The sequence below is a fragment of the Molossus molossus genome, unplaced genomic scaffold (genome assembly GCF_014108415.1).
Source record: "Molossus molossus isolate mMolMol1 unplaced genomic scaffold, mMolMol1.p scaffold_m16_p_1, whole genome shotgun sequence".
Taxonomy (NCBI): domain Eukaryota; kingdom Metazoa; phylum Chordata; class Mammalia; order Chiroptera; family Molossidae; genus Molossus; species Molossus molossus.
Window position 1 is genome coordinate 208,652,269 of NW_023425344.1, and position 24,228 is coordinate 208,676,496.

Sequence of the window (24,228 nt, forward strand, 5' to 3'; positions counted from 1 at the left end):
CGTTCCCTTTGAATCTTAAATAGAAATAAATTTAGCCCATAATCGTGGGCAGCTGTTCTTTGATTATTCAAGAAATTCTTCAGTGATCTTACCTTTTTCCCTGAAAGAAGAGGTATACCATTTTTTTTCCATAGTAGACCCCTTTCATAACCTGCCAAAACCACATCATATTTTGAATACAATTTCAGGAGCTTTATTGACCCCCACCTCCCAAAGTCCACAAATCTTTGTTGCAAAGAATATTTGGAGTGAACGAATGACCTCTAATAGAATAAAGATACCATTTAAAAGCAATTTATTCAACAAACATTTATTAAGTGTTCATGTGCCAAAAACTATGCCATTGGAGACGCAAAAATGGATAAAGTTTCTTTTCCTGCCCTTATTGAGCTCACATTCTAGTAAAGGAGGCTTTAGAAAACAAAAACAATACAGTACAATAAGTGACACAATAGAGGTAGGTTGTAATTACAGTGGTAACACACACAAAAAAGTTAGCAATGGTCCTCCTTGGATTCAACAAGGGAGATTTCACAGAAGCGATGCTTTATGCTGGGCCTGCAAGGATACATAGAAATTTTCCAGGTGGGGAAGGATAGCTAGGGCACTTGATGCAGAGAACAGCATGCCTCAAGGGGTAGGGGACTGGCCATGGTGCATTTGAAGAACTATAAGTCCATTTTATCAAAACATGGCAGGGTGGGGGAGGTAAGATTGGGAGACACACATCAGAGAACCTTGTTTAGAGGTTCTGGTAGCATTGTGGAGCAAAATAGAAGAGACAGGCTGGGTATAAGATGACAGGTTAGTGTAGTACTTCAGGTAAGAGCAATGAAAATAGAAAGATAGTGATGTATTAGAGATACAGAGATTAAATCCTTAGTGCTTACACACTGATTGGATAGGAGGAAGTTGCGGGAGAGAAGTGAGCCTAGAGAATTTAGATGATAATGGTTCTGAATTTAACCAGAGTAAGGAACACAGGCATAAGAGTAGGTTTGAGGGAGAATAACTGTTTTAAGACACACACAGGTATCTGTAGGACAACCAAATAAAGATATGTCATAGACAGATGGATGGAGAAGTCAGAGCTAAAGGATTTAGAAATCATTGAATTGTAATTACCCAAAAGTGAGTAGTGGCAGTGATTGAGAGCAAGAATGAAAGCCTGAGGAATAACATTTAAGGCATAAATTAAGAGAGGCTAAAAAGGAGGCATCTAGGATTAGGGAAATTGGGGGTTTAAAAAATTTTTTTTTAAACAAGGGGCTGTCAATGGTGTCAAATGCATGGGGGGGGGGGGAGTCAAATAAGAAATGCCTTGTGAACTGAACTGTGGATTTAGAACTGGGTTTTTTAGGCTTCAAAGGAGGAGAATGTTAAGAACTTCAGAGCCAGAAGCCAGATTTTAGTTAAGGAGCAAGTAGGAGGTAACAAAATGAAGATAGGAATATTCTTTTTAAAAAAAAAAATCTACTAAGAAAAGGGCAGGGGCATGAGAGAGGTATACAGGCTCATTACCATTTAAATCCATCTACCATATTTTCAGAATGCTACAAATGTCCTTAAACTTTTATATATGGTGCTTATTTCATAGTCCTTTGTGTCTCCAAGAATACTGACTTAACTAGTAGGTTAATGTCTTTCTTTACCTTCCCTATACAAATGAGGGAGAAAAGAAAAATACAACACATATTGTTAAACTTTGCTCCGTGATTATTCATTCAAAATATACTGAATACATATTCATACATTCATTCAACAAATATTTATTGGAAACCCACTATGTGCTTGACACTATACCAGGCCTTAGGAACACAGAGAAGAAAAAGTATACAGCAGTGTAAAATGACATTTCTAAACCATTATATAAATAAACCCTGCTTTATTAATAATGTGACATCTCAACATGGTATTCCTGCTAAGACATATAAAGAGGCACATAATTTTGAGGTATACAGTTTCTTTTTTTCCCTACAATCACCATGTGATATAAATTCCTAAACCCCTTCAAATATTTTTATCATTAAAGAGTTTTCACTAATAAAACCTCCCAAAATTACCGTTTAGTTTTTTTAAGGAGAAAGGGGTAATGAATACCAAAAAAAGTAACATGCCCTATGAGTTTATAGATCAAACATTAAAAGGGCAACGAAACAAACTTGAAATGATTCCTTATTCTAAGGCTTATCAGTATAGTTCTAGATTTTTTTCTGAAAAAAAAAAAGGCATTTTTAATAAATTATTCAGTATTACACACTAAACTATGTAGGGTTCAAAAGGCATGATGCCTATAACTGACTTTCAAATGACTGAGGAAAAAATAATATGTGTATATATACACAGAGAGAGCATGAAAGATAAAGCAAATATTACCAATTAGTGAATCTGGGTAAAAGAGTTCTTTGTACTATCCTGGAAACTTTTCTGTAAATTTGAAATTATATAAAAATAAAAATTTTTCCTAAATTTTGTTCAACATTAAGCAAAGTATTATGAGAATAAATATATAAATCTATTCAACCTTTTACAATGTATAGAAATCCCCTATGCCTTTTAGTTGTCATTGTATCTTTCTACAAACCAAAACAAGTCCATCAAAATAGTAATATAATTCTAAAAGTGATTTTTTTAATACCAATATATTTTAGGGCTGCCAAATAAAACATAAGACTACCAGTTAAATTTTAATTTTAAATAAGGAATGTTTTTTTTGGTGTATGTCCCAAATATTGCATGCAACATACTAATATTTTAAAAAAACATTTGTTTATCTGAAATTCAAATATAACTGGGCATTCTGTATTGAAAAATTTTAGGCTGTCAATTATGGTTTATTCATGAGCATTTTTTTATTAAACACTTGTTACATTGGCCATAGTTTTATTTATATTACATATTACACAAAATTCTAGTTTGAGAGACGTAAGACATCATGTACTTACTTTTACCATATATCAATTTAATAATCCTGATTTTATTCAATATTAAATTTTAAAATTTGTACATTACCAAAGTATTACTTTTACTCACAATATTTTACATAGACTTAACACAATTTTTAGAAATGTTTACTTACAACAATATAATTCTCCTTTTACAAAAGCAGCTTTATAAAATATTTGCCTTAAGACTCTCACTGTTATTATGCCTTTGAATGAAATTCTACTCTTTGAGCTCCATTGTCCAGAAACAGGCACATTTCAACTAATTTTCTTTAATGAATATTTTGTAACAAGTTCCTGAAATTTTCTAATTCTTTCACACTTGTAGAAATTCTGTAACGAAAAAAAACATTCACTCAGAAACTATCTTAACTAACTTTTCTCTGTAAGTTACTCACTTTACACTTTTTTTCAATATTTATTTATTGATTTTTTGATCGAGGGGAAAAGAGAGAGAGAGAGAGAAACATCCATTCGCTGCCTCCTGCATGCTCCCTACTGGGGATCGAGCCTGAAACCCAGGCTTGTGCCCTAACTGGGAATTGAACCAGCAACCTCTCAGTGCATGGATTGACACTCAACCACTAAGCCACACCAGCCAGACTGACTTTGCACTTTTAAAGCACAGAAAAATTTTTAGGTAATTTATTTCAACAAATTTAAAGGTGCATAAACCATTTAATCTATTTTGATGTACTTTAGTTCTTAACTGGATGTGATAAAACTAAGATAATATTGACCAGAAATTTGTTTTTAAGTATTCATAACTTAGTATTAAAGTTTTAAATTACAGCCCTGGCTGGTGTGGCTCAGCGGTTAGAGTGTCGGCATGCGGTCCAGAGACACCCCGGTTCGGTTCCCACTAAGGGCATGTACCTCAGTTGCAGTTTGTCCCCAGCCCTGGTTGGGTCGTGCGGGTGGCAACCACTCGATGTGTCCCCTTCATGTCGATGTCTCTCTCTCTCTCTCTCTCTTTCTCCCTCCCACTCTATCTGAACAAAAAGAAAAATGTCCTCGGGTAAGGATAAAAAAACAAACAAAAAAAAAGTTTTAAATTACAGAATTACAAAGTACAAAAATATTAAAATACTTAGGTTATTTTAAGTATTCATAAGTATATTTATAAGTTCAGTATTTCAAGTACATAAGTATAAAGTACATAGCATTAAAATATGCATTTTAGCCCAGCTGGTGTGGCTCAGTGGTTGAGTGTCAGGGCACATGCCCAAGTGGTGGGCCCAATCCCCAGTCGGGGGAGTGCAGGAGGCAGCCAATCCGTGTTCTCTCTCATCGATGTTTCTATCTCTCTCTCTCTCTCTTTCCAAAATCAATAAAGAAAAAAAAAATTTTTAAATATGCATTTTAAATATGCATAAATATATGAGTACTGAACAAATCAATATACCATATTTAGTAAACATACAAAGAACCAAAGTTTTTGGACTTTAAAGAATGAGAATAGCCCTGGTCGGTTTGGCTCAGCGGTTAGAGTATCGGCCTGCGGTCCGGAGAGACCCGGGTTCGGTTCCCGCTAAGGGCACGTACCTCGGTTGCAGTTTGTCCCCGGCCCTGGTTGGTCGTGCGGGTGGCAGCCACTCGATGTGTCCCTTTCACATCGATGTTTCTCTCTCTCTCTCTTCCTCTCTCTCCCTCCCACTCTGTCTGTACAAAAAATGGAAAAATGTCCTCGGGTGAGGATAATAAAAAAAAAAAAAGAATGAGAATAGTAAACATGTGATCAATTGTTTTCACTAATTTTTATAAAAAGTAAAGATTTTTCATTATTTCAAGTATAGTTTAGTTCTGCTCTCCGCCATGAAAAAAGTAGCAGAGTATTCAATGAGATGTAACTGTCAAGCTTCTGTGTACTAAAGAATAATTTTGAAGGTCAATTATTTCAAACCCAAAATATTGTCATAATTGTTAGTCCTTAGAAACTATTAGTTTTTATAAATCTCGTATGTAAGAATACATATGATAGGCCAGAAGAAAATGCATCTATAGTTAAATTTTAAAATGTAAGTACATATTTTCAAGCTTATCTTCTAATAATTTTTATGAAATTAATTATTTTTAAAGAGTTATTAATCTTTTTACATAATGTTGAAGTCACAAAGACATTTTACATGTATACCTGTATAAAACAACATGAGTTTTTCCAGGACCTTCAAAAAATATTTGGGTAGCACCAAAAACTACTTTTAAATAATTAGAAAAAATATACAAATTCATAAGATGAATACTGAAGTCCAATCAGTAAATTAATCATGATTATAAAAGTAAATAGAGCCCTGGCCGGTTTGGCTCAGCGGTTGGAGCGTCGGCCTGTGGTACAGAGAGACCCGGGTTCGGTTCCCGCTAAGGGCACGTACCTCGGTTGCAGTTTGTCCCGGGCCCTGGTTGGTCGTGCGGGTGGTGGCCACTCGATGTGTCCCTTCACATCGATGTTTCTCTCTCTCTCTTCCTCTCTCTCCCTCCCGCTCTATCTGAACAAAAAATGAAAAGGTGTCCTCGGGTGAGGATTTAAAAAAAAGTAAATAGATAAAATTTAAGAATATCATGTAATGATTGTCTATGTCTACATACGAAAGGTATTTCATAAGATCCTAGAATTCTGTAGTGAGATAATTTCACTATAAAGGATATTCCTTACCCAGTTTTATCTGAGAGTGTACATGTTGCATTAGACTTACTTGACTAGCAGAAACAATTTCAGTACATTCAGACTAACCTTCCAAATGCATTAAATAATGATACTATTTCTTGTCTGGTTAGATGAAATTCATAACTGGGCCCACTTTCTGGCATATTCGCTATTAGTTTCTCAGAAAACAAGATCTTCAGAGCAGTACCCAAACCTTGAGTCTATTAACAGAAATAAGAAAAAAAGAAAAATCAGAAAATTATTGGTGCAAAAATAAATGAAAAATAGGACTGAGATAGATTTGCTTACCTGAAGCTTTCCCCATAGTCTACATTTAAAACAACCAACACAATCCATGATTCTTGAAATGTTTCTAAAATGCAGTCGAAATTCCTCCTAAAAACAATTTAACAAAATTGTATTAAGTTGCAGTAGTCAAACACTATTTTCTGAATGCCTTCTATGAGATGTTCTGTTGTATGTGATTATTAACTATATGTCCGTATCAGGAAAGGGAGCACAGAGGCTGGATGGCCTCATTTACCAAAGAAAGAGACGGCCCTGGCCAGTTTGGCTCAGCAGTAGAGCATCGGCCATGGACCAATGAGTCAAGGGTTCGACTGCGGCCAAGGGCACGTACCCCAGTTGCAGTTCATCCCCAGGTCGGGGTCGTGCGGGAAGCAACCAGTTTATGTGTCCCTTTCATATCAATGTTTCTCTCTCTCTCCCTCCCACTCTGTCTGAAGACAAATAGACAAATATCCTTGGATGAGGACTGAAAAAAGAGAGAGGGAGAGAAAAAAAACAAAAACTTTGATTTCATAGTAGCTAAATTAAAGCCTTCTTTCTGGTGTTAATTAGTTGAAACAATCAGATCTTATTATTATTGTTATTCAGAAATATACAAAATATAGTAAACATCCATGTACGCTTCACCAAGTTTTATAAAGCAACCATTACAAGTAAAATTGAACATTCTGAATTTTTTGTTTTTATACTTATAATAAATGTGTATGTATCTTTAAACATTAGGGTATTTTTATATTGTTTATAATAGGGCAAAAGGCATCCATCTCATCCAAAAGCAGTATATGTCTTTAATAAGAAAAAGAGAAGGAAAGCCAAGAACACATCCTTTGTTTACTCCAATGATAATTATTAACTGATCCTCCACATGACTCCCCCTGTCCTGGACTTATACCAAAATCAGCTTAGAGTACTGTAAGTAGGAAAATTGACACACATTTCAGATGTAACATCCAGTATACCAACTGACCTATAATTTGGGGAGCATGTAGTGTTTCTCTCTCTCTCTCTCTTTTTTTTTTAATGTGATAAACCACACACTGGGCTCAACCAGAATAAAACAGGACCAAAAATCTAAAAATGGGAATAAGTCAGCTCAGTTGGTTGAGCATCGTCCCATGCAGCAAAATGTCATGGGTTCAATTCCCAGTCAGGGCACTTGCCTGGGTTGTGAGCTTGATCCCCAGTACAGAGTGTGAAGGAGATAGCCTATCACTGTTTCTCTCTCTCATTCTCCTTTCCTCTCTTTCTAAAATCAATAAAAACATTCAAAATAAAATAAAAATGAGAATAAATCATCAAAGATTAGAACCCATTGCTCAAAGAAGACCTCAGTTCACTCCAATTTACTCAATTTAGTCTTTTCCACAGATGTTTCATTCAGCTTGAGACTCTGAAACAGCTGTAACATGGACCCCAGGTCTTCTATCTTTATTAATACAAATTATATGTTAAGACAAAGCCCAAATTATTACTATTAAGTATTACCAAATATTAGCAATATTCTATATTTTGGGTTTCTGTACCTTTTGGGTTGAGCTCAGTAAGAGATAATCCTAATTTTATTATTATTCTTTTTCTTTTATTGATTTTTAGAGAGAGAGAGAGAAACATCGATGAGAGAGAACATCTATTGGCCGCCTCTTGCATGCCTCCCACTGGGGATTTGGCCCACAACCTGGGCATATGCCCTGACTGGGAATCAAACCAGCGACCTCCTGGTGCATGGGTCGACACTCAACCACTGAGCCACACTGGCTAGGTGGTAATCCTCATTTTAAATCTACTTTTTAAAAATACCCAGTGATATTACTAATATTACTCTTAAGATTTTGGTGATGTGATTTGAGGTTTCCTTTAAACTTATGTTTCAACTTTGAATTAAAGAAAAATCATACTTTTAACACTAATAACAGAGCAGTAAAATTACCCTGAAGTAGATGTTTCTATCCTTTGAAGTGTTGGCCTCTGGAAGACTTAACAGTTGTGATAAGGGCCTACAAAATCCACTTATAGACAAGCAAATATAGACAAAAAAAATAGCTCACATGTATATACTGTAAATTTCCAAATGGATAAAAATGTTATGATCAATAAAATCAACTTTTACTTTAAAATGTTACTAAATACATAGTGGCTTTTTGGCAATTATATTTTCACAGTGAATAGATATGTAAGATACCACTGTCATAAGGAAAGGCCTTGAAAGTTTTTTGACTTTCATACTTGTAAAAGATGGAAGCTTCTGTTATAAAAGATTGTGCTTGTTTTGTATATACTGTCTAAATTTGTTATTTGAATCTATGTTTATTAATTCAAATGCAAGAGTCAATCTTTCTACGGCTTACACAGAGAGTAAGCACGTAACACTGCAAAATGAAAACCAAGCACAAGTGCTTAAGTGAACTTAATATGCTAGAACCAAATTAATAAGCCAGAAATTGACTAGCGTAGAACAGGAGAAAATCCTTGTGACTTCCACAAATACCAATCAATGTCTAATAATCTAAGTATATTTCAAATTTATCTCATATTAGAAAAATTTATGATCCTTAAAATAACCAGAACCTAAGTCACTTACAAATCATCTTTGTTTATGTACAGTTTTTAGATCAACACTTAAAAGTATAGTTAGGGGGTAGAATAATCAAACATTCTGTGGTTTATATACTGTGATTTATGTCCAGTGACACCAACTGACCAAAAAACAATTCCCATTCAATTATCAAATGTTTTATAAGCTTTCAAGTAAAATCATACTTTAGTTTGAATTGAACACTAGACAGTCCTCTTTCATGCAAGTCTTATATTTCTAAGCAAACATTGATAGAGCATAAAGAAGACAAGATGAGATCTTTAAAATGTGACTGTTCAAATCTATGATGTTCACCATAAACTAGTTTTTTTAAAGAAAGTAAATCTCTGATATTAACAAGTTTTCTTGTTTTTTTTTTTCACTCCTTTCTTATAAAAGGATTCAGAAAAATTATCTGTGAAATGCCAAAGGACATCAAACCTGAGTGTTTTAATTCTGATAAAATTAAAACATTATGAGAAATATTTCTAATCAGCACTATATAAAACTAGTGAATGCCAAAACACTCCAATAAACTGGCAAGTATCCTAAAAATAAGGAAGATATTGAAAATAGTAGGGAGGGGTGTCTTATTACAGCATCTTCCCCCTCATTTCTAAGTTCCTGGAAGCTGTTTGGGAGGTTATATAAGCACTGAGATATGTATTTCTAGCAAGTAGGAGGTAGAAGGGAGGTCAGAAATAACTGTTATCTAACAGCAAAAACTGAGTGCAAAAAGTTTGCTTGCAAACAGCATAAAACCAGGTTCTTTCCTTACAGAAAGAAACAATAAGAAACAAGAAGATTGTTTTAAATATTCTGATGAAATCAGATCAAGCCCAATGCTTCTGAAGGCTACCTGCCTTTACTTACCTATAGCTTTGTGACAGAGAACAGTAATATAATTTTACTTGAGTCTCCAAATAGGCTAGAAATCCCTTGAGTATAGGAGTTGTTTCTCCTTTTAATGACAAAAATCATGCCCGCTCCATATAGTAAGCATTTAATCACCTTCCTAATACTATTTTATATTTGCAGTATTTTGATGCAAGTGGACACAAAGATGGTCTTGCCTGAGTTGATACCTCTTTTAAGAGGCATGCCAAACTATACACCTAAACTAATATAGTGCTGTGTGTCATCTATAATTAAAAAAAAATACACACACACATGCACACACACATCAGTAAACAAAAAGAGGCAAGGTAAAAACCAAACCTCATTTTGTGGGGTATCAGGTCTTCTGTTCTTTCCACAACTGTATTCTGGCATTTCTAAACGCCTTTAATTCCCATTGAATAAGATGTGCCCTCTCCTCCTAAAGACGATCCTTTAATTCAACCAAAACCATTTTCAGAATTCTCTTCAGCCAAGCAGACCAATACTTCCACTGATGCTCCAGATCCCTTTCCTTTCATGTATAACCTCTTTTTAATACATGAGGCCATCAGTATGGAAGCCATCAACAAAGTGTGCAGTGACACTGATTTCAGGTGTTACTTTGAACATAATACAAACTAGATCTTAAGTTGGATCTGCTTTTTGATTTCCTATATTGAGGAAAAGAAACATTATGACAGACTTTTCTTATAATTTCAGGATATGTATCAAGATTCATTGTTAAGGATAAAAACATGGGCTTATATTCATACTTGCATAAAAATTTGTATCTAAAAATGAAGTAACAGTATAAAATAGTTACCTTTAGTTTGTTTGCTTCTTTTTTATCCCCAGCAAAAAATGAATTTTCATCAAAATGCAAAGGAAATGACCTGCATTTTAAAAGAGAATATTCATTTTCATATAGTATAAAATATTAAAAGTTCTGCTAATGTAACATTTTGCTGGTCAGTGATGAATCATATAATTAAAAGAGAGTAAAAGCAACACTCTGATACCTCCCCAAACAAATTCTTACCCTCGAATCTAACAGCTAACTGCAGCCCTGGCCAGTTTGGCTCAGAGTTAGAGCATTGGCCAGGGGACCAAAAAGTCCTGGGTTCTATCCTGGTCAAGGGCATGTACCTCGGTTGCAATTCGTTCCCTGGCCCTGGTCAGGGTTGGGTGGGAGGCAGCCAATTGATATGTCTTTCTCACATTGATGTTTGTTTTTCTTTCTCTCTCTCCCTCCCTCCCATTCTATCAGAAGATAAATGGAAAATAATCCTCAGGTGAGGATTTTAAATAAACAAATAAAAGCTAACTACAAATTATAACTGAAGTTTGGCCCCAAACCCAACCTGTTCAACTGAATGTGAAAATAATGCAGGTATCCAAGTACAACAAGAATGGCTCTTAAAATGAAAAAGACATGCCTTTTAGTACCCAGGTTAAAACAAACACAAAAACATAAATAAATTCTAAAAGACCTCTGAGCAAAATTTGCTGTGAATTCTTTTTCAAATAATTTTCCTTTCTCTATATTGCATATTTAAGAATTTAATTTTGGATATCACTTGTCCCTCTTCTATTAATGTATATGTTGTAAATATGTAATTTACTTGATTTCATGAAGAATTTCCAGTAGGAACATTTTGTTATCTGCATCCTGAACTTTATTCCCAGTGAAGAGTTGAAAATCTGGGCGCTCAAAGAATGGCACCACTTTAGATAAAGCCCTTAATTCTATTAAGTAGAGAAAATACAAGTTCTTTAGCCTTCTTGGACCTTCTCCCTCAGTCAAAATTCCATCAAACCGCTGCTGAAATTCTGTGATGTTGTGTCCCCATATCTGTTCTAACCAGGTATCTAAGAAGAAAGAAAAATTAAATATTAAAAATTGAATCTTAATGTTCATATTACCCAAAGCAATCTATAGAATCAATGCAATCTCCATCAAAATACCAATGACATATTTCACAGAACTAGAACAAATACTTCAAAAGTTCATATGGAACCAAAAAGAAACCCAAATAGCCATAGCAATCTTGAAAAAGGACAAAGTAGGTGGGATCACAATACTGCATATCAGACTATACTACAAAGCTTCTGTAATCAAAACTGCCTGGTACTAGCACAAGAACAAGCAGATAGATCAGTGGAACAGAACAAAGAACCCAGAAATGGACCCAAGGCAATATGCTCAATTAATATTTCACAAAGGAGGCAAGATCATACAATGGAGTAAAGATAGCCTCTTTAATAAATGGTGTTGGGAAAATTGGACAGCTACATGCAAAAAAATGAAACCAGACCATCAACTTACACCATACACAAGAATAAATTCAAAATGGATAAAAGACTTAAATGTGACCTGTGAATCCATAAAAATCCTAAAAGAAAATGTAGGCAATAAAATTTCAGGCATCATATGCAGCAGAATTTTCACTGATACATCACCTAAGGCAACAGAAAGAGAGGAAAAAATGAACACATGGGACTACATCAAACTAAAAAGTTTCTGCACAGCAAAAGAAACAACCATCAAAATGGAAAGGCAACCCACTGTCTGGGAGATCATCCTTGCCAATGATACATCAGATAAGGGGTTAATCTCCAAAATATATAGAGTACTCATACAGCTCAACCAAAGGAAGACAAAGAATCCAATTAAAAAATGGGCAGAGGAACTAAATAGACACCTCTCCAAACAGGACATACAAATGGCCAAGAGACATATGAAGAAATGCTCAACATCACTAATCATCAGAGAGATGCAAATTTAAACAACAATGAGGTATCACCTCACACCTGTCAGAATGGCCGCCATCAACAAATCATCAAACAACAAGTGTTGGCGAGGGTGTGGAGAAAAGGGAACTCTAGTACACTGCTGGTGGGAATGCAGACTGGTGCAGCCACTATGGAAAACACTATGGTGTTACCTCAAAAAATTAAAAATTGAACTGCCATTTGACCCAGTGATCCCATTTCTAGGAATATACCCTAAGAAGCCTGAAACACCAATCAGAAAGAATATATGTAGCCCTGTGTTCATAGCAGTACTATTTACAATAGCTAAGGTCTGGAAACAGCCTGTGTCCATCAGTAGATGAATGGATAAAAAAGCTGTGGTACATATACACAATGGAGTACTATGCAGCTGTAAGAAAGAAAGATCTCTTATCCTTTGAGACGACATGGAGGGACCTGGAAAGTATTATCCTAAGCGAAACAAGCCAAGCAGAGAAAAGACAAATACCACATGATCTCACCTATTTGTGGAATATAATGAACATAACAGTCTGAGGAACAGGGTAGTCTCAGAGACGTGGAAGTAGGGTATAGACTGACAACCCTCAAAAGAGGGGGTGGTGGGGGAAGGGAAGAGATAAACCACAGAACTTATATGCCTGTACGCATAACCAATGGACACGGACAACAAAGCTGGGGATGGGGTTGGGGGGATGGGGAGGAAGGTGTCAATGGGGAAAAAAAGGAGAAACATCTGTAACAAAAATAAATTAATAAATTACAATGTTAAAAAAAATTAAATCTTAAAATTAAGTAAGCTTTATTTTACTTACATGAGGTTGTTTATGCCTACAGAAGTTAATTTCATTTTATATATTAAAATACATAATACAACCATGAAAACTGGTTTTCATAGCTTAGCCTTTAATAGTTCTATATTAATATTTCATCTTCTAGAACCCATCCATAAAATGAAAATAAATTAAACGTTTTACTGAGAAACCAGGTTTAATAAAAATCAAATTTCAAAATATAAAGTTATTCATAAAACCAAAACACACAATTAAAAAATGACTACCGAAATTACTAATGAGTTTGAAGCCTTAAGGTTACTATATTTTATTTCTAAAACAAAAAAACTTTAATTCCAGAAGAAGTATGTTACTGATGAAAATTGACCATGGTCTCATTTTTCAACATCATTCTTCAAGCATAAAGAGCAACAGAAAATGCTTTTACCCATTAAACTCCAGGCTGGAGCTGGCCCACAAACAAAAGAGTGCTGATACAGTAATATCTACAGAATAAGGAACTGTGCTGTTTTGATTCCCACAGCAAAAGAACATTTCCAAAGAGATGCTTACATGTTTGAACGGCTTCTTAAAAGAAGGTAAAGAGCTAAGATAAGGCTGAGCTTTTCCTCATAGTATCTATAGTTCCTATATTCCTGATGATTACCATTTAAGAATGACTTTTTTCTGCCTAATATTCAATAGGATCAATTTTGTCCCATTCAAGTAAATACCAAGAAAATGATAAGAATGCCTGAAAATAAGTGTGGTAAAGTGAATGTCACATACCTTGTAGAAGATATCGTGCACTCAAGTGCACATTAATGCTTGCATGGAGGCCAGATATAAGTCTGTAGAAGGCTCTTTTTTCTACACAGAGGCCTAGGAAAAGTAATTTGGAAATAAAAATTTCATATATGAAACTTGTAAGATCGTGAAATTAACATCATGTGTCTTTAAAAATGAGAGAAAAAAGCATCATTTAAATGTGTTTAAAAGTTTTCACTTACCTTCTAGCCAGCTATAAAAAGTGTTCTCTGAAATTAAAAGAAAGGCAAGTCACAGGATTATAAAAATGCCACAAGGTAAGTTTTTCAAAAGTTGAAAAATATATGTGCCCTGGCTGGTGTGGCTCAGTGGTTAAAGCGTCAGCCTGCACATGGAAGGTTCTCAGGTTCCATTCCCAGTCAAGGGCACGTACCTGGGTTGCAGGTTCAATCTCCACCCAGGTCAGGCAGGGCGCATTTGGAAGGCAACTGATCTACATGCCTCTCTCACATTAATGTTTCTCTCTCTCTTCCTCCCCCTCCACCCCTGCCTTCCTTTCCTTCTACTCTCTCTAAAAATCAGTGGAAAAAAATATTCTCAGGTGAAGATTAACAACAACAACAACAAAAAGTTGAAAAATATAGCAAATTTCTGCCAAATAGTGGTTTAAAGATTATTTAACAAAAGGTCCAAATTTTATTTGCAGTCTCTCCAAAGGAAGGAGAGATGCCTTGGTATGGGTTCAGTTAAGTACCACTATCCTGCTCAGTCTTTAAGCTTAGCATTAGGTAGTCTCAGTCTCATAACTTTCTGGATAAGGTGTTCTGTAGGAGGTCAAAACACTTTAAATGGTAAATCACTACATGGAAAAATACTTATCCTTGATAACAGTTCATGCTGTGAAAACTAAGAACTCATTATATGCTTTTTTAAATTTGAAAAGTAAATAAAAATTATAAAGTAGAATTGGAAATGTATATAGCTCATGGTATTACATACCATTCAATATTTCTTTTTTTTTTTCTTTTGGAGAGAGTGAGAGAGAGCCGAGAGGGAAAGAGGGAGGGAGAGAGACATATGAGAGAAGACACATTTATTGGTTGCCTACCACACGAACCTGGACCAAGGCTGGGGATCCAACATGCAACCCAGGTACATGTCCTTGACTGGGAATCAAACCCAAGACCCTTCGGTGCATAGGCCAACACTCTAACCACTGAGCAACACCAGCCAGGACTCAGTATTTTTTTTTTATCCTCACCCGAGGACACTTTTCCACTTTTTTGTTAAGATAGAGTGGGAGGGAGAAAGAGGAAGAGAGAGAAACGTCGATATGAAAGGGACACATTGAGTGGCTGCCACCCGCACGACCAGCCAGGGCCGGGGACAAACTGCAACCGAGGTATGCACCCTTAGCGGGAACTGAACTCGGGTCTCTCTGGACCACAGGCTGACACTCTAACCACTGAGCCAAACTGGCCAGGGCAGGATTCAGTATTTTAAAAGAGCAAATCAAAGAACAGTTATAGAAATCAAACATCATTTTTATTCTATGACCTAATAAGATCACTGTTAATATACTTAGACCTGGTAATTCTTAGAATTATGCTCTAAAGAAATAACTAAAAATGGGGAGAGGTTATAATTTTTAGAAAGATGATTGGTATATATGTTTTAAAATTTTAATCAAAATGTATAATGATGCCTAACATGGCAGAATACTATATAACTAGTTATCATGGTAGAATAATATAAAACTATTTGTAACATGACAGTATATGAAAATGTTTACTTGAAGTAATATATTAAAGGACATAAGAAATAACTATAAATATGTAGAGATTCCAAGTATGCATTTGCTAGAGATGGCAAACATTGTCCTATGTAGTTCTTTTGCCTAAACTTGCCTATAGTAATATTAAAAATGAACCAAGCAAGCATAAAAGTAATGGAAGAAATAACAAAGGGAATAAGCGATAAATTAGACTATAGTTCTGAAAGCTTAAAACATCTGTCAAGAAACTTCACAAATAAAAGTAAAATACAAACAACAAAGGGTAAAATGGATGTAGCAAATACAACAAAGTGATAATATCCCAAAAATGTAAAAAGCTCGTAAAATGAATAAAAATGCTAAAGTGCCCATTACAAATGGGCAAATAATGTGAATAGTGAATCACAAGGAAAAAATACAAATAGTAACAGATACAAATTGCTCAGTTGTGGGCCCGATCTCCAGTGGGGGGCATGCAGGAGGCAGCCAATTGATGTTTCTGTCTGTCTCTCCCTCTTCCTTCCTCTTTCTCTAAGATCAATAAAGGAAACAAAAATTTTAAAAAAATAAAAATAAATAAATAAAACTATAGAGATACCACTTTTAACAATAAAGATAAATATAATATTTAATGCTGACAAAGATCAGGTAAAACTACCTGGCACAATGATTGGAAGGGATGTAAATTAGCACATCCTCTCAATGACAAAATGCAATCTCATCGTATGTATCAAGAGTCTAAAATGTCCATATCCTTTGATCCAGTAAATCTATTTCTAGACATCTAGGCTGTTAGAGATAAATGTTTGCATGCCCCCTAAAATTATGTTGAAGCCCCCTGTGATGGTGTTTGGGTGGGGCCTTTAGGAGGTAATTTGGTTTAGTTGAGGTCATGAGGGTGGGGTCCCCATGTTGGAATTAGTGTCTTTATAAGAAGTGGAAGAAACTCAAGCTTTTTCTCTCTCTGCCAAGTGAGAACACTGGCTAGGAAGAGGGCCCTCCCCAGAAACCAAATCTGTTGGCATGTTGATCTAGGACTTCCAGCCTCCAGAACTGTGAGAAAATTAATGTCTTTTGTTTAAGCCACTTAATCCCTGGAATTTTACCAGAGCAGCTTGAGCTGATTAAGACATAGTTTTATATACTATAAATATATCTATTATAAAAATATACATATAAAAATAATTATTATTATCAAAATATTAACAGAGAAGCAGTATGAGATAGTAACTAAGAGCTTGGACCCTGGAGCCAAACTGCCTAATTTGAATCCACATTCTGCTACTTACAAGTCATATGACTTTACCTCAATTGCTAAATGGCTCTGGGACTCATTTTCCTTGTCTATAAAATAGAAATAAAGACTTCCGGTCAAGATGGTGGCGTAGGTAAACGCGGTATTGTCCTCCCACAACCACATCAAAGTTACAACTAAACTACAGAACAACCATCATTCAAAACCGTCTGACATCAAGCTGAATGGAAGCCCTACAGCTACGGAATTCAAGAAGCAGCCGCATCCAGACTGGTAGGAGGGACGGAGGTGGAGGGGCTGGTCCCACATCCACGTGTGGCGGATAAAAATCAGGAGGACACCTCGGCTGGGAAGGTCCTCCCTGAGGACTGAGGAGTCCCGGTCCCACACCAGGAGCCCTGCTCAGGGTTCCAGTGCCAGGAAGAGAAGTCCCCATAACTTCTGGCTGGAAAAACCAGCGGAAACTGAGGCTCAGGGAAGCTGAGGCGGCTGGAGCCCCAGGCAGCTCCTCTTAAAGGGCCCACGCATGGACTGAATCGGATTCACTCCCTCTAAGCTTGGAGGGGAGGCAGCTTGAGGGGCGCCAGAGACATACAGGGAAGAACAGCTATTTGGCATTGGAGCGAGAGCTAGAGAGGGGGTTTTCTCTGGGACAAACGTGCTGTCAGAGGCCTTTGTTCCTTTGGTGAGCCCTTCCCTGGGGCGGCAGACAGTCACCATATCTGGGACTCCAGCAACCTGGCTCACGCTGGTAGCCCCGCCCTGCTGACTCCCTGAGGTCCCGCCCCACCCAACTTTCAGGCCCACCCAAGCTGTTGCCAGTTGCTTAACCATGGGATTGGCCTGTCTTGGATCCTGCTTCTGGTTTTCCTTAATTATTTCAAACAAGCAGCATCTGGTCTCAGCTAGCCCCATACCTCTCGTTAAGTAATACACAGAAACAAACACAGGGAGGCAGCCAAAATGAGGAGAAGAAGAAACAGGTCCCAAATGAAAGAACAGAACAAAACCCCAGGAAAACTAAGCGAAATGGAGATAAGCAACCTAACAGATGCTGAGTTTAAAATATTGCTTATAAGGATGCTCAATGAACTCAGTGAGAACCTCAGCGAACTTAGTGAGGGCCTCAAGAGCATAAAAAAGGACCACTCAGAAATGAAGGATGCACAGTCAGAAATGAAGGAGGCACTAACTGAAATAAAGAATAATTTACACAGATCTAATAGTAGAATAGGTAAAGCAAAAAACACCCAATCAGAACAGCAAAAAAAAAAAAAAAAAAAGAATCCAAAAACATGAGAATAGTGTAAGAAGCCTCTGGGACAATTTCAAGCATGCCAACAATTGCATCTTGGGGGTGCCAGAAGGAGAATGAGAGAACAAGAAACTGAAAACCTATTTGAAACAATAATGGCATAAACCTTCCCTAACTTGGTGAAGGAAACAGACATACAAGTCCAGGAAGCACAGAGAGTCCTAAACAAGAAGAACCCCAAGAGGCCCACACCAAGAAATATCATCATCAAAATGCAAAAGGTTCAAGACAAAGAGAGAATCTTAAAAGCAGCAAAAGAAAAACAGTTTGTTACCTACAAGGGGGCTCCCATAAGACTGTCAGCTGATTTCTCAAAAGAAACTTTGCAGGCTAGAAGGGAGTGGCAAGAAGTATTCAGAGTGATGAAAAGCAAGAACCTATAACCAAGATTACTCTATCCTGCAAAGTTATCACTTAGAATCAATGGCCATATAGAGTTTCCCAGACAAGAAACAGCTAAAGGAGTTCATCACCACCAAACCATTATTATATGAAACATTGAAGGGTCTTCTTGAAGATAAAGAAGACAAAAATATGAACAAACAAAATGGCAATGAATACATATCTATCAACAATTGAATCTACAAACAAAATGAACAGGCAGAACAGAAACATTCTCATAGATACAGAGAACATTTTTTTGGTTGCCAGATGGGAGGGGGGTTGGGGGAATGGGTGAAAAAGGTGAAGGGATTAAGAAGTACAAATTGGTTGCTAGACTGACAAATCTCAAAGGGAAGGGGGCTGGGGGGTGGGAGGAAATAAACCAAAGAATTTATATTCATAACCAACGGACACAGACAACAGTGTGGGAAAAGGCAGGAGAGGGTGGGAGTGGGGAGGAGGGGGTCAATGGGGGAAAAATGAGGAACATCTATAATACATTCCACAATAAAGATTAAAAATAAATAAATAAATAAAATGGAAAGAAAAGTAATGCCTCTGCCCTGGCCGGTTTAGCTCAGCAGTTAGTGCATTGGACCAGGGACCAGAGAGTCCCACGTTCGGTTCCCGCTAAGGGCACATACCTCAGTTGCAGTTTCTCCCCGGCTCCTGTTGGGGTCGTGTTGGTGGCAACCACTCAATGTGTCTCTCTCACATCGATGTTTCTCTCTCTTCCTCCCTCTCTCCCTCCCACTCTATCTGAAGATAAGTGCAAAAATGTCCTCAGGTGAAGATAAAAAAAAAACAAAAAACTTTGGGTTTTTTCCCAACTTTTGGACCATGAATGAGAGAAACAGGAGTGTAATACTATTTGGGACCTAGACTTCCAATAAAATTTTCAGTTCACTTTCATAATCCTGAAGTAGCTATTTTCAGCTTGACCTGGCTGTGATCCAGTTAGATAATCACGTAATATAAGAACTGTAAGAGGTAACCTTTTCATATGTGACCAAAATTAATACTTATAAATACAGTCATAAATAAGATAGTTTCTCTAAGGATAGCCTCCATAGGTTAACAGTCTTCTCTGATGACAGACAGGTTGAGATCTTCAATTAGTATGGAAAAAAACAAAATAGCCTCTTCTGGCCCTGGCGGGTTTGGCTCAGCGGTTAGAGCGTCGGCCTTCAGACCAAAGAGTCCCAGGTTTGATTCAGGCCAAGGGCACGTACCTTGGTTGCAGTTCGTCCCTGGCCCAGGCTGGGGTCATGCGGGAGGCAACCAATTGATGTCTCTCTCACATCAATGTTTCTCCGTCTCTCTCTCTCTCTCTCTCTCTCTCTCTCTCTCTCTCTTCTCTCTCTCTCTTTCTCTCTCTCTGTCTCTCTCCCCCTCCCTCCCACTCTGTCTGAAGATAAATAGGTAAATATTTTCGGGTGTGGATTAAAAAGAAAAAATAGCCTCTTCTGGTGTAGCTGGACTATAGAATAGAATTAGAAACACCCACGGTAAAAGGAGATTACTCAAAACTGAAAAGTATAGGATAATTACTAACAAAATATGAGGCATCTTTGGAAAAATAATGTTACTGCTAAAGAAATTTTTCTTCCAAATAGTTCAGTTCTGATTCAATATTTAATTAGCTACTACCATTACTATTAATATAAACTACAATAATAAAATAGCAATGTTACCAGACATTAATATCATTCTTGACACAGTGCAAAAGCAATTCATAAAAATAATGTTCAGAAGATTTTGAGGGAGAGGAATGTAATACTTCACCTTTAACAATTTCATTTAGCTGGACTAAAGCTAAGTACTGCTTAGTTTTTTTCATATTGTTAAGCACATGGCCTTAATAACAAAAATCATTTTGATCTTACTCATAAAGCAAAATGATTCCAAAAAAGACAAAGTAAACTAACAATATGTTAAAAACTTTAGCATTACAATTAACTTGAAGAGTTGGCAATGATACCTACACCTAAGAGTCAGCATAAACCTTGGAAGACAGCCAATAAATCAACACTCTGATCATGCCTAGAACCTTCCTGTAGGAACTGGGCGCAACAGATCCTCAAGTCCAACCAGTAAGAGGGGTTTTCCCTGAGAGAGGCTGGGGAAGACCTGTAGTTTCCAAGTGCAGTGGAAAATGTAGGAGTGAATTATCAGAGGCTGATGCAGGCCAGACAAATTAGTCATTTTCTCTTAACCTGTGCTTTCACCTCCAGAATTTTAGATAAAGAAATAAAAATTAACCTCGTCTGAGTCTCCGAAGTGGAAAAAAGAGTTTGCCAAAAAAACTTCTATATAAGCAAATTCATATGTGTAATGTATGATAAAGAAATTCTACTTACCTTCACTTTTCCCTGAAAAACAAAACAAAATGTTTATTATTATAAACTCCTTCCAGATGCCCTCTTAAAATGCTACACTTCCATAAAAATAAGACTTATCTAATGGTTAGTTTTAGTCCATCAATTCATCCACATAAGCAGAATCCGTGAGATACTTCTGATTGTAATTCTTGTTGGTGATAGGAATTATGCCTGATTTGACTAAATGGCATCATCTCCAAGAGCCCAAATAAAGAGTAGTTTCAGCTCATACAAGATTTAATGTGGGCTAACAGGAGATAAAAATCGAATCTGTCATCTGAGAGTACTCTCGAATACCTTAAGGACTTATGGTTATTTGGCTGGCAGAGCCTTTTTCCACATTTATTTATCCTAAAGCTATAACATAGTTTCTGCTACAGATCTGCATTATTGCTTTGAAACTTCCAGGCTGACATTATAAAATTTTACTCTATTCAGGAATATTTTTAGAGACTATTTGTAAGATTTAAATTATGCACAATTCAGCAGTATGTATGCAGCTGTTCATTTACAATTAAAAAATTATCTTCATTTGCCCACTTTTATTCAGTGACATCACTGTTTGATTATTAAACATGCTCATTGCAAATATATGTTTTTAAGAAGGAGAACAGAAATGAAATTTAAAATATCATCCATAACTCCCTCTGCCCAAAGATAAATACCATTTACATTTTGGTAAATGTCTTTTTTCTTTGTGTGCAGATATTTGATGTTATAGTTTTACAAAAATATACTGTACATACTTTTGTAATGTTTTGATACCTGTTTTTCCTCAATATGCTATTGACCACTATTGATGCAAATGAATACAAATTTTCAGCAACATTTATAATGGCTGCATTCTACCATATGAATACACCATAAATCATTTAACCCCTTCTGTAATGATAAACATTTAAATTGTCCTCATTTATTTTTAAGATAAGTGAGCGTGGTTAATTAATTTATCAGACCATAATGTGAGTTTATAGTGAAGATCACCTCTTGTCTAGGAATTTGCATTTAAATCAATACCTTCCACTGAGTTACCATATGTGACTCTACATAAACTCAAAAGCCTTGTTTAAAGATGTTCCTCCATTTATAATCTACGAGAAACTAGTCTGCCAATATTTAGTGAATGACGCAACCCACTGCTTTCCAGAAAGAAATCTGTGTTTATGGACTATATGAGATCAGCTTTTCAAATAAAAATTTTAAATGATAATCTTACACATTTGCTAAAAGCACATCAAAGATTTCATTGGTAAGCACATATTCAGACAATAGGAATATATATTATTACTGTTTATTACAGACTGGAGAAGGGTTTGTGAATTTCAATTTCATATCCCCTCTGTACCTGCATGGTGCCTAGCACATAGTAAATGGTGGATAATAATTTATTGAAGGAACAAGAGACTTTTACTATTGTAGACAAGAGTATTAAATAAGACAATTTTCATCCATCAATTATTTAACAAACTACTCCATCTATGATGTGCCGGGCTCTAGATTAAGAAATGAACCAATAAATGTTGCCCACATGTCCAAAGTACTAGAGTAGATTAATAGATACGTAAATAATAGTCAAATAATGCACAAAACATGGCATAAGATCACTTCACAAGAAGATATTACTGCCAGTTAGGAGGATCAGGGAAAGTTTTGTGGAAAAGGAACAATTTGGGCCAGACCTTAAGTGTAAGTAGAAAATGAAAAATATTAAGAGATAAAAAGATAAGTGAATTTGAAATCAGATTCCCAATACATGTACAATAATTTCAAGTGTTGGGAAAGATTTGAGGCAGAAGTTTTTAGATATTAATTTAACTAGAAACTGAGTAAAAATAGAACTAAGCACACATTCTGCAAAAATGCATAGAATATATGTATAACCTAATCTTCATCCTATGATAGTCTAATACCATGAACTTCATTATAAAAATACTCCTTCCTGAAGTGTATTTCAAATACCAATTTCTCTGCAAGGGTAAGACATAAATTCTATGGAGAAAGGAATGTATTATCTCAAATGCTCTTGCCAGATCTTATCTGGCCTTCTCCCTCCTCCTCACCAAAGTTCACTGGCTGATAAATATAACAGTGCAATTAAATAACTCACCTTGACTGGAAGCCAAAGGATTTAAAGGCCTTTTAATTGTCTGTGGCCTAGAATTAAAGTATAAAATATAAATATGTTATTTATAATGTTATTTAAGTAAAACTGAAATTATCTCAGAAAGTTTCTTTAAAACTATATACAAAATCAAAAATTTTTATTGAGCTTATAAAACATTTATTTTTTTGTCTAGTTGCTTTAAGGGTGGGTGGTTGTTATTTGTTTTAATAATAATAGCTTCTGATCTTTTCCCATTGTTGCAGCCAAAAATTCATTTTCTAATCACTTCTTCAAACAAAGGAAGAAAAAATACCACTCACTCTCTTCTAGAGTCACTAATATGTTTTTAAATAGATTTTATACACAAATGTGTGTGTATATGCCATAAAGTGCACTCCAAATTGAAAGAAAAACCAAAAATTTAAATACCCAACACAAGCATTAAAATAAAAAAGAAAAGAGTATGGGTAGATTATTTTCCACTTAGGAAATCTGAGATATCTCAGTTTGCCCTGTGGCCATCAAGGTTGTTATGATTTCGATAAAAGGTATTTTTTTGTTTGTTTGTTTTCTTTATTGATTTTGAGAGAGAGGAAAGGAGAGGGAGAGAAAGATAGAAATATCAATGAGAGAGAACATCAATTGGCTACCTCCTGCATGCCCCTCACTGGGGATTTGGCCCACAACTTGGGCATGTGCCCTGACCAGGAATCAAACTGGTGACCTCTTGGTGCATGGGTTGACGCTCAACCAGTGAGCCACACCGGCCAGGCAATAAAGGTGTTTTTTTTTAATAAGAAAAAAAAAAAGATTTGATATGTCATTAAAGTGCTTTTAAATCTTAAAATGAATATTCATTAGTATCATTATGTGAAGTGTAGGTATTGTCTTAATGTCCATTATTTAAATTTTACAAATTTGCACAGGTTGAGACACTGAGAAGAGAACCTGTAAGTTATATTTTAACATGCTCAATTTAGCACCTCATACATTGTTTATATTTTAGAAATATTGTGGTAATCATGATATAAATTAGTTAGAAACGAATTATAAAACTAATACAAAATCTAACAAATGCTTCAGTTAAAATCTAGTTCACATTTTGCCCTGGCTGGTTTGGCTCAGTGGTTAAAGCGCCGACCCAGGGACCAGAGAGACCTGCTAAGAGCTTGTACTTTGGTTGCAATTTGTCCCCGTGTGGGTGGCAGCCAGTGGATATGTCTCTCTCACATCAATGTTTCTCTCTCTCTCTCTCTCTCTCTTTCTCCCTGTCTCCCTCCTGCTCTATCTAAAGATAAATGCAAAAATGTCCTCGGGATGCCCTGGCCAGTTTGGTTCAGCGGTTGGAGCGTC

The 24,228-nt window shown here is 36.0% G+C and overlaps 1 protein-coding gene across 1 annotated transcript in view; it reads right to left on the reverse strand.

The window, feature by feature from the left end:
* Positions 1–2,959: 2,959 nt before the first annotated feature.
* Positions 2,960–24,228, reverse strand: part of ERO1A (endoplasmic reticulum oxidoreductase 1 alpha) — a 47,688-nt gene continuing 26,419 nt past the window's right edge. Inside the window, exons 8-16 of the mRNA XM_036263115.1 lie at positions 22,879–22,925; positions 20,751–20,762; positions 13,905–13,931; positions 13,684–13,776; positions 10,972–11,218; positions 10,173–10,242; positions 5,899–5,985; positions 5,677–5,810; positions 2,960–3,278 (exon numbers count right to left, since the gene is read on the reverse strand). Coding sequence (XP_036119008.1) covers positions 3,218–3,278; positions 5,677–5,810; positions 5,899–5,985; positions 10,173–10,242; positions 10,972–11,218; positions 13,684–13,776; positions 13,905–13,931; positions 20,751–20,762; positions 22,879–22,925 — 778 coding nt within the window. The 3' untranslated portion in view covers positions 2,960–3,217. The remainder of the gene's footprint in view (positions 3,279–5,676; positions 5,811–5,898; positions 5,986–10,172; positions 10,243–10,971; positions 11,219–13,683; positions 13,777–13,904; positions 13,932–20,750; positions 20,763–22,878; positions 22,926–24,228) is intronic.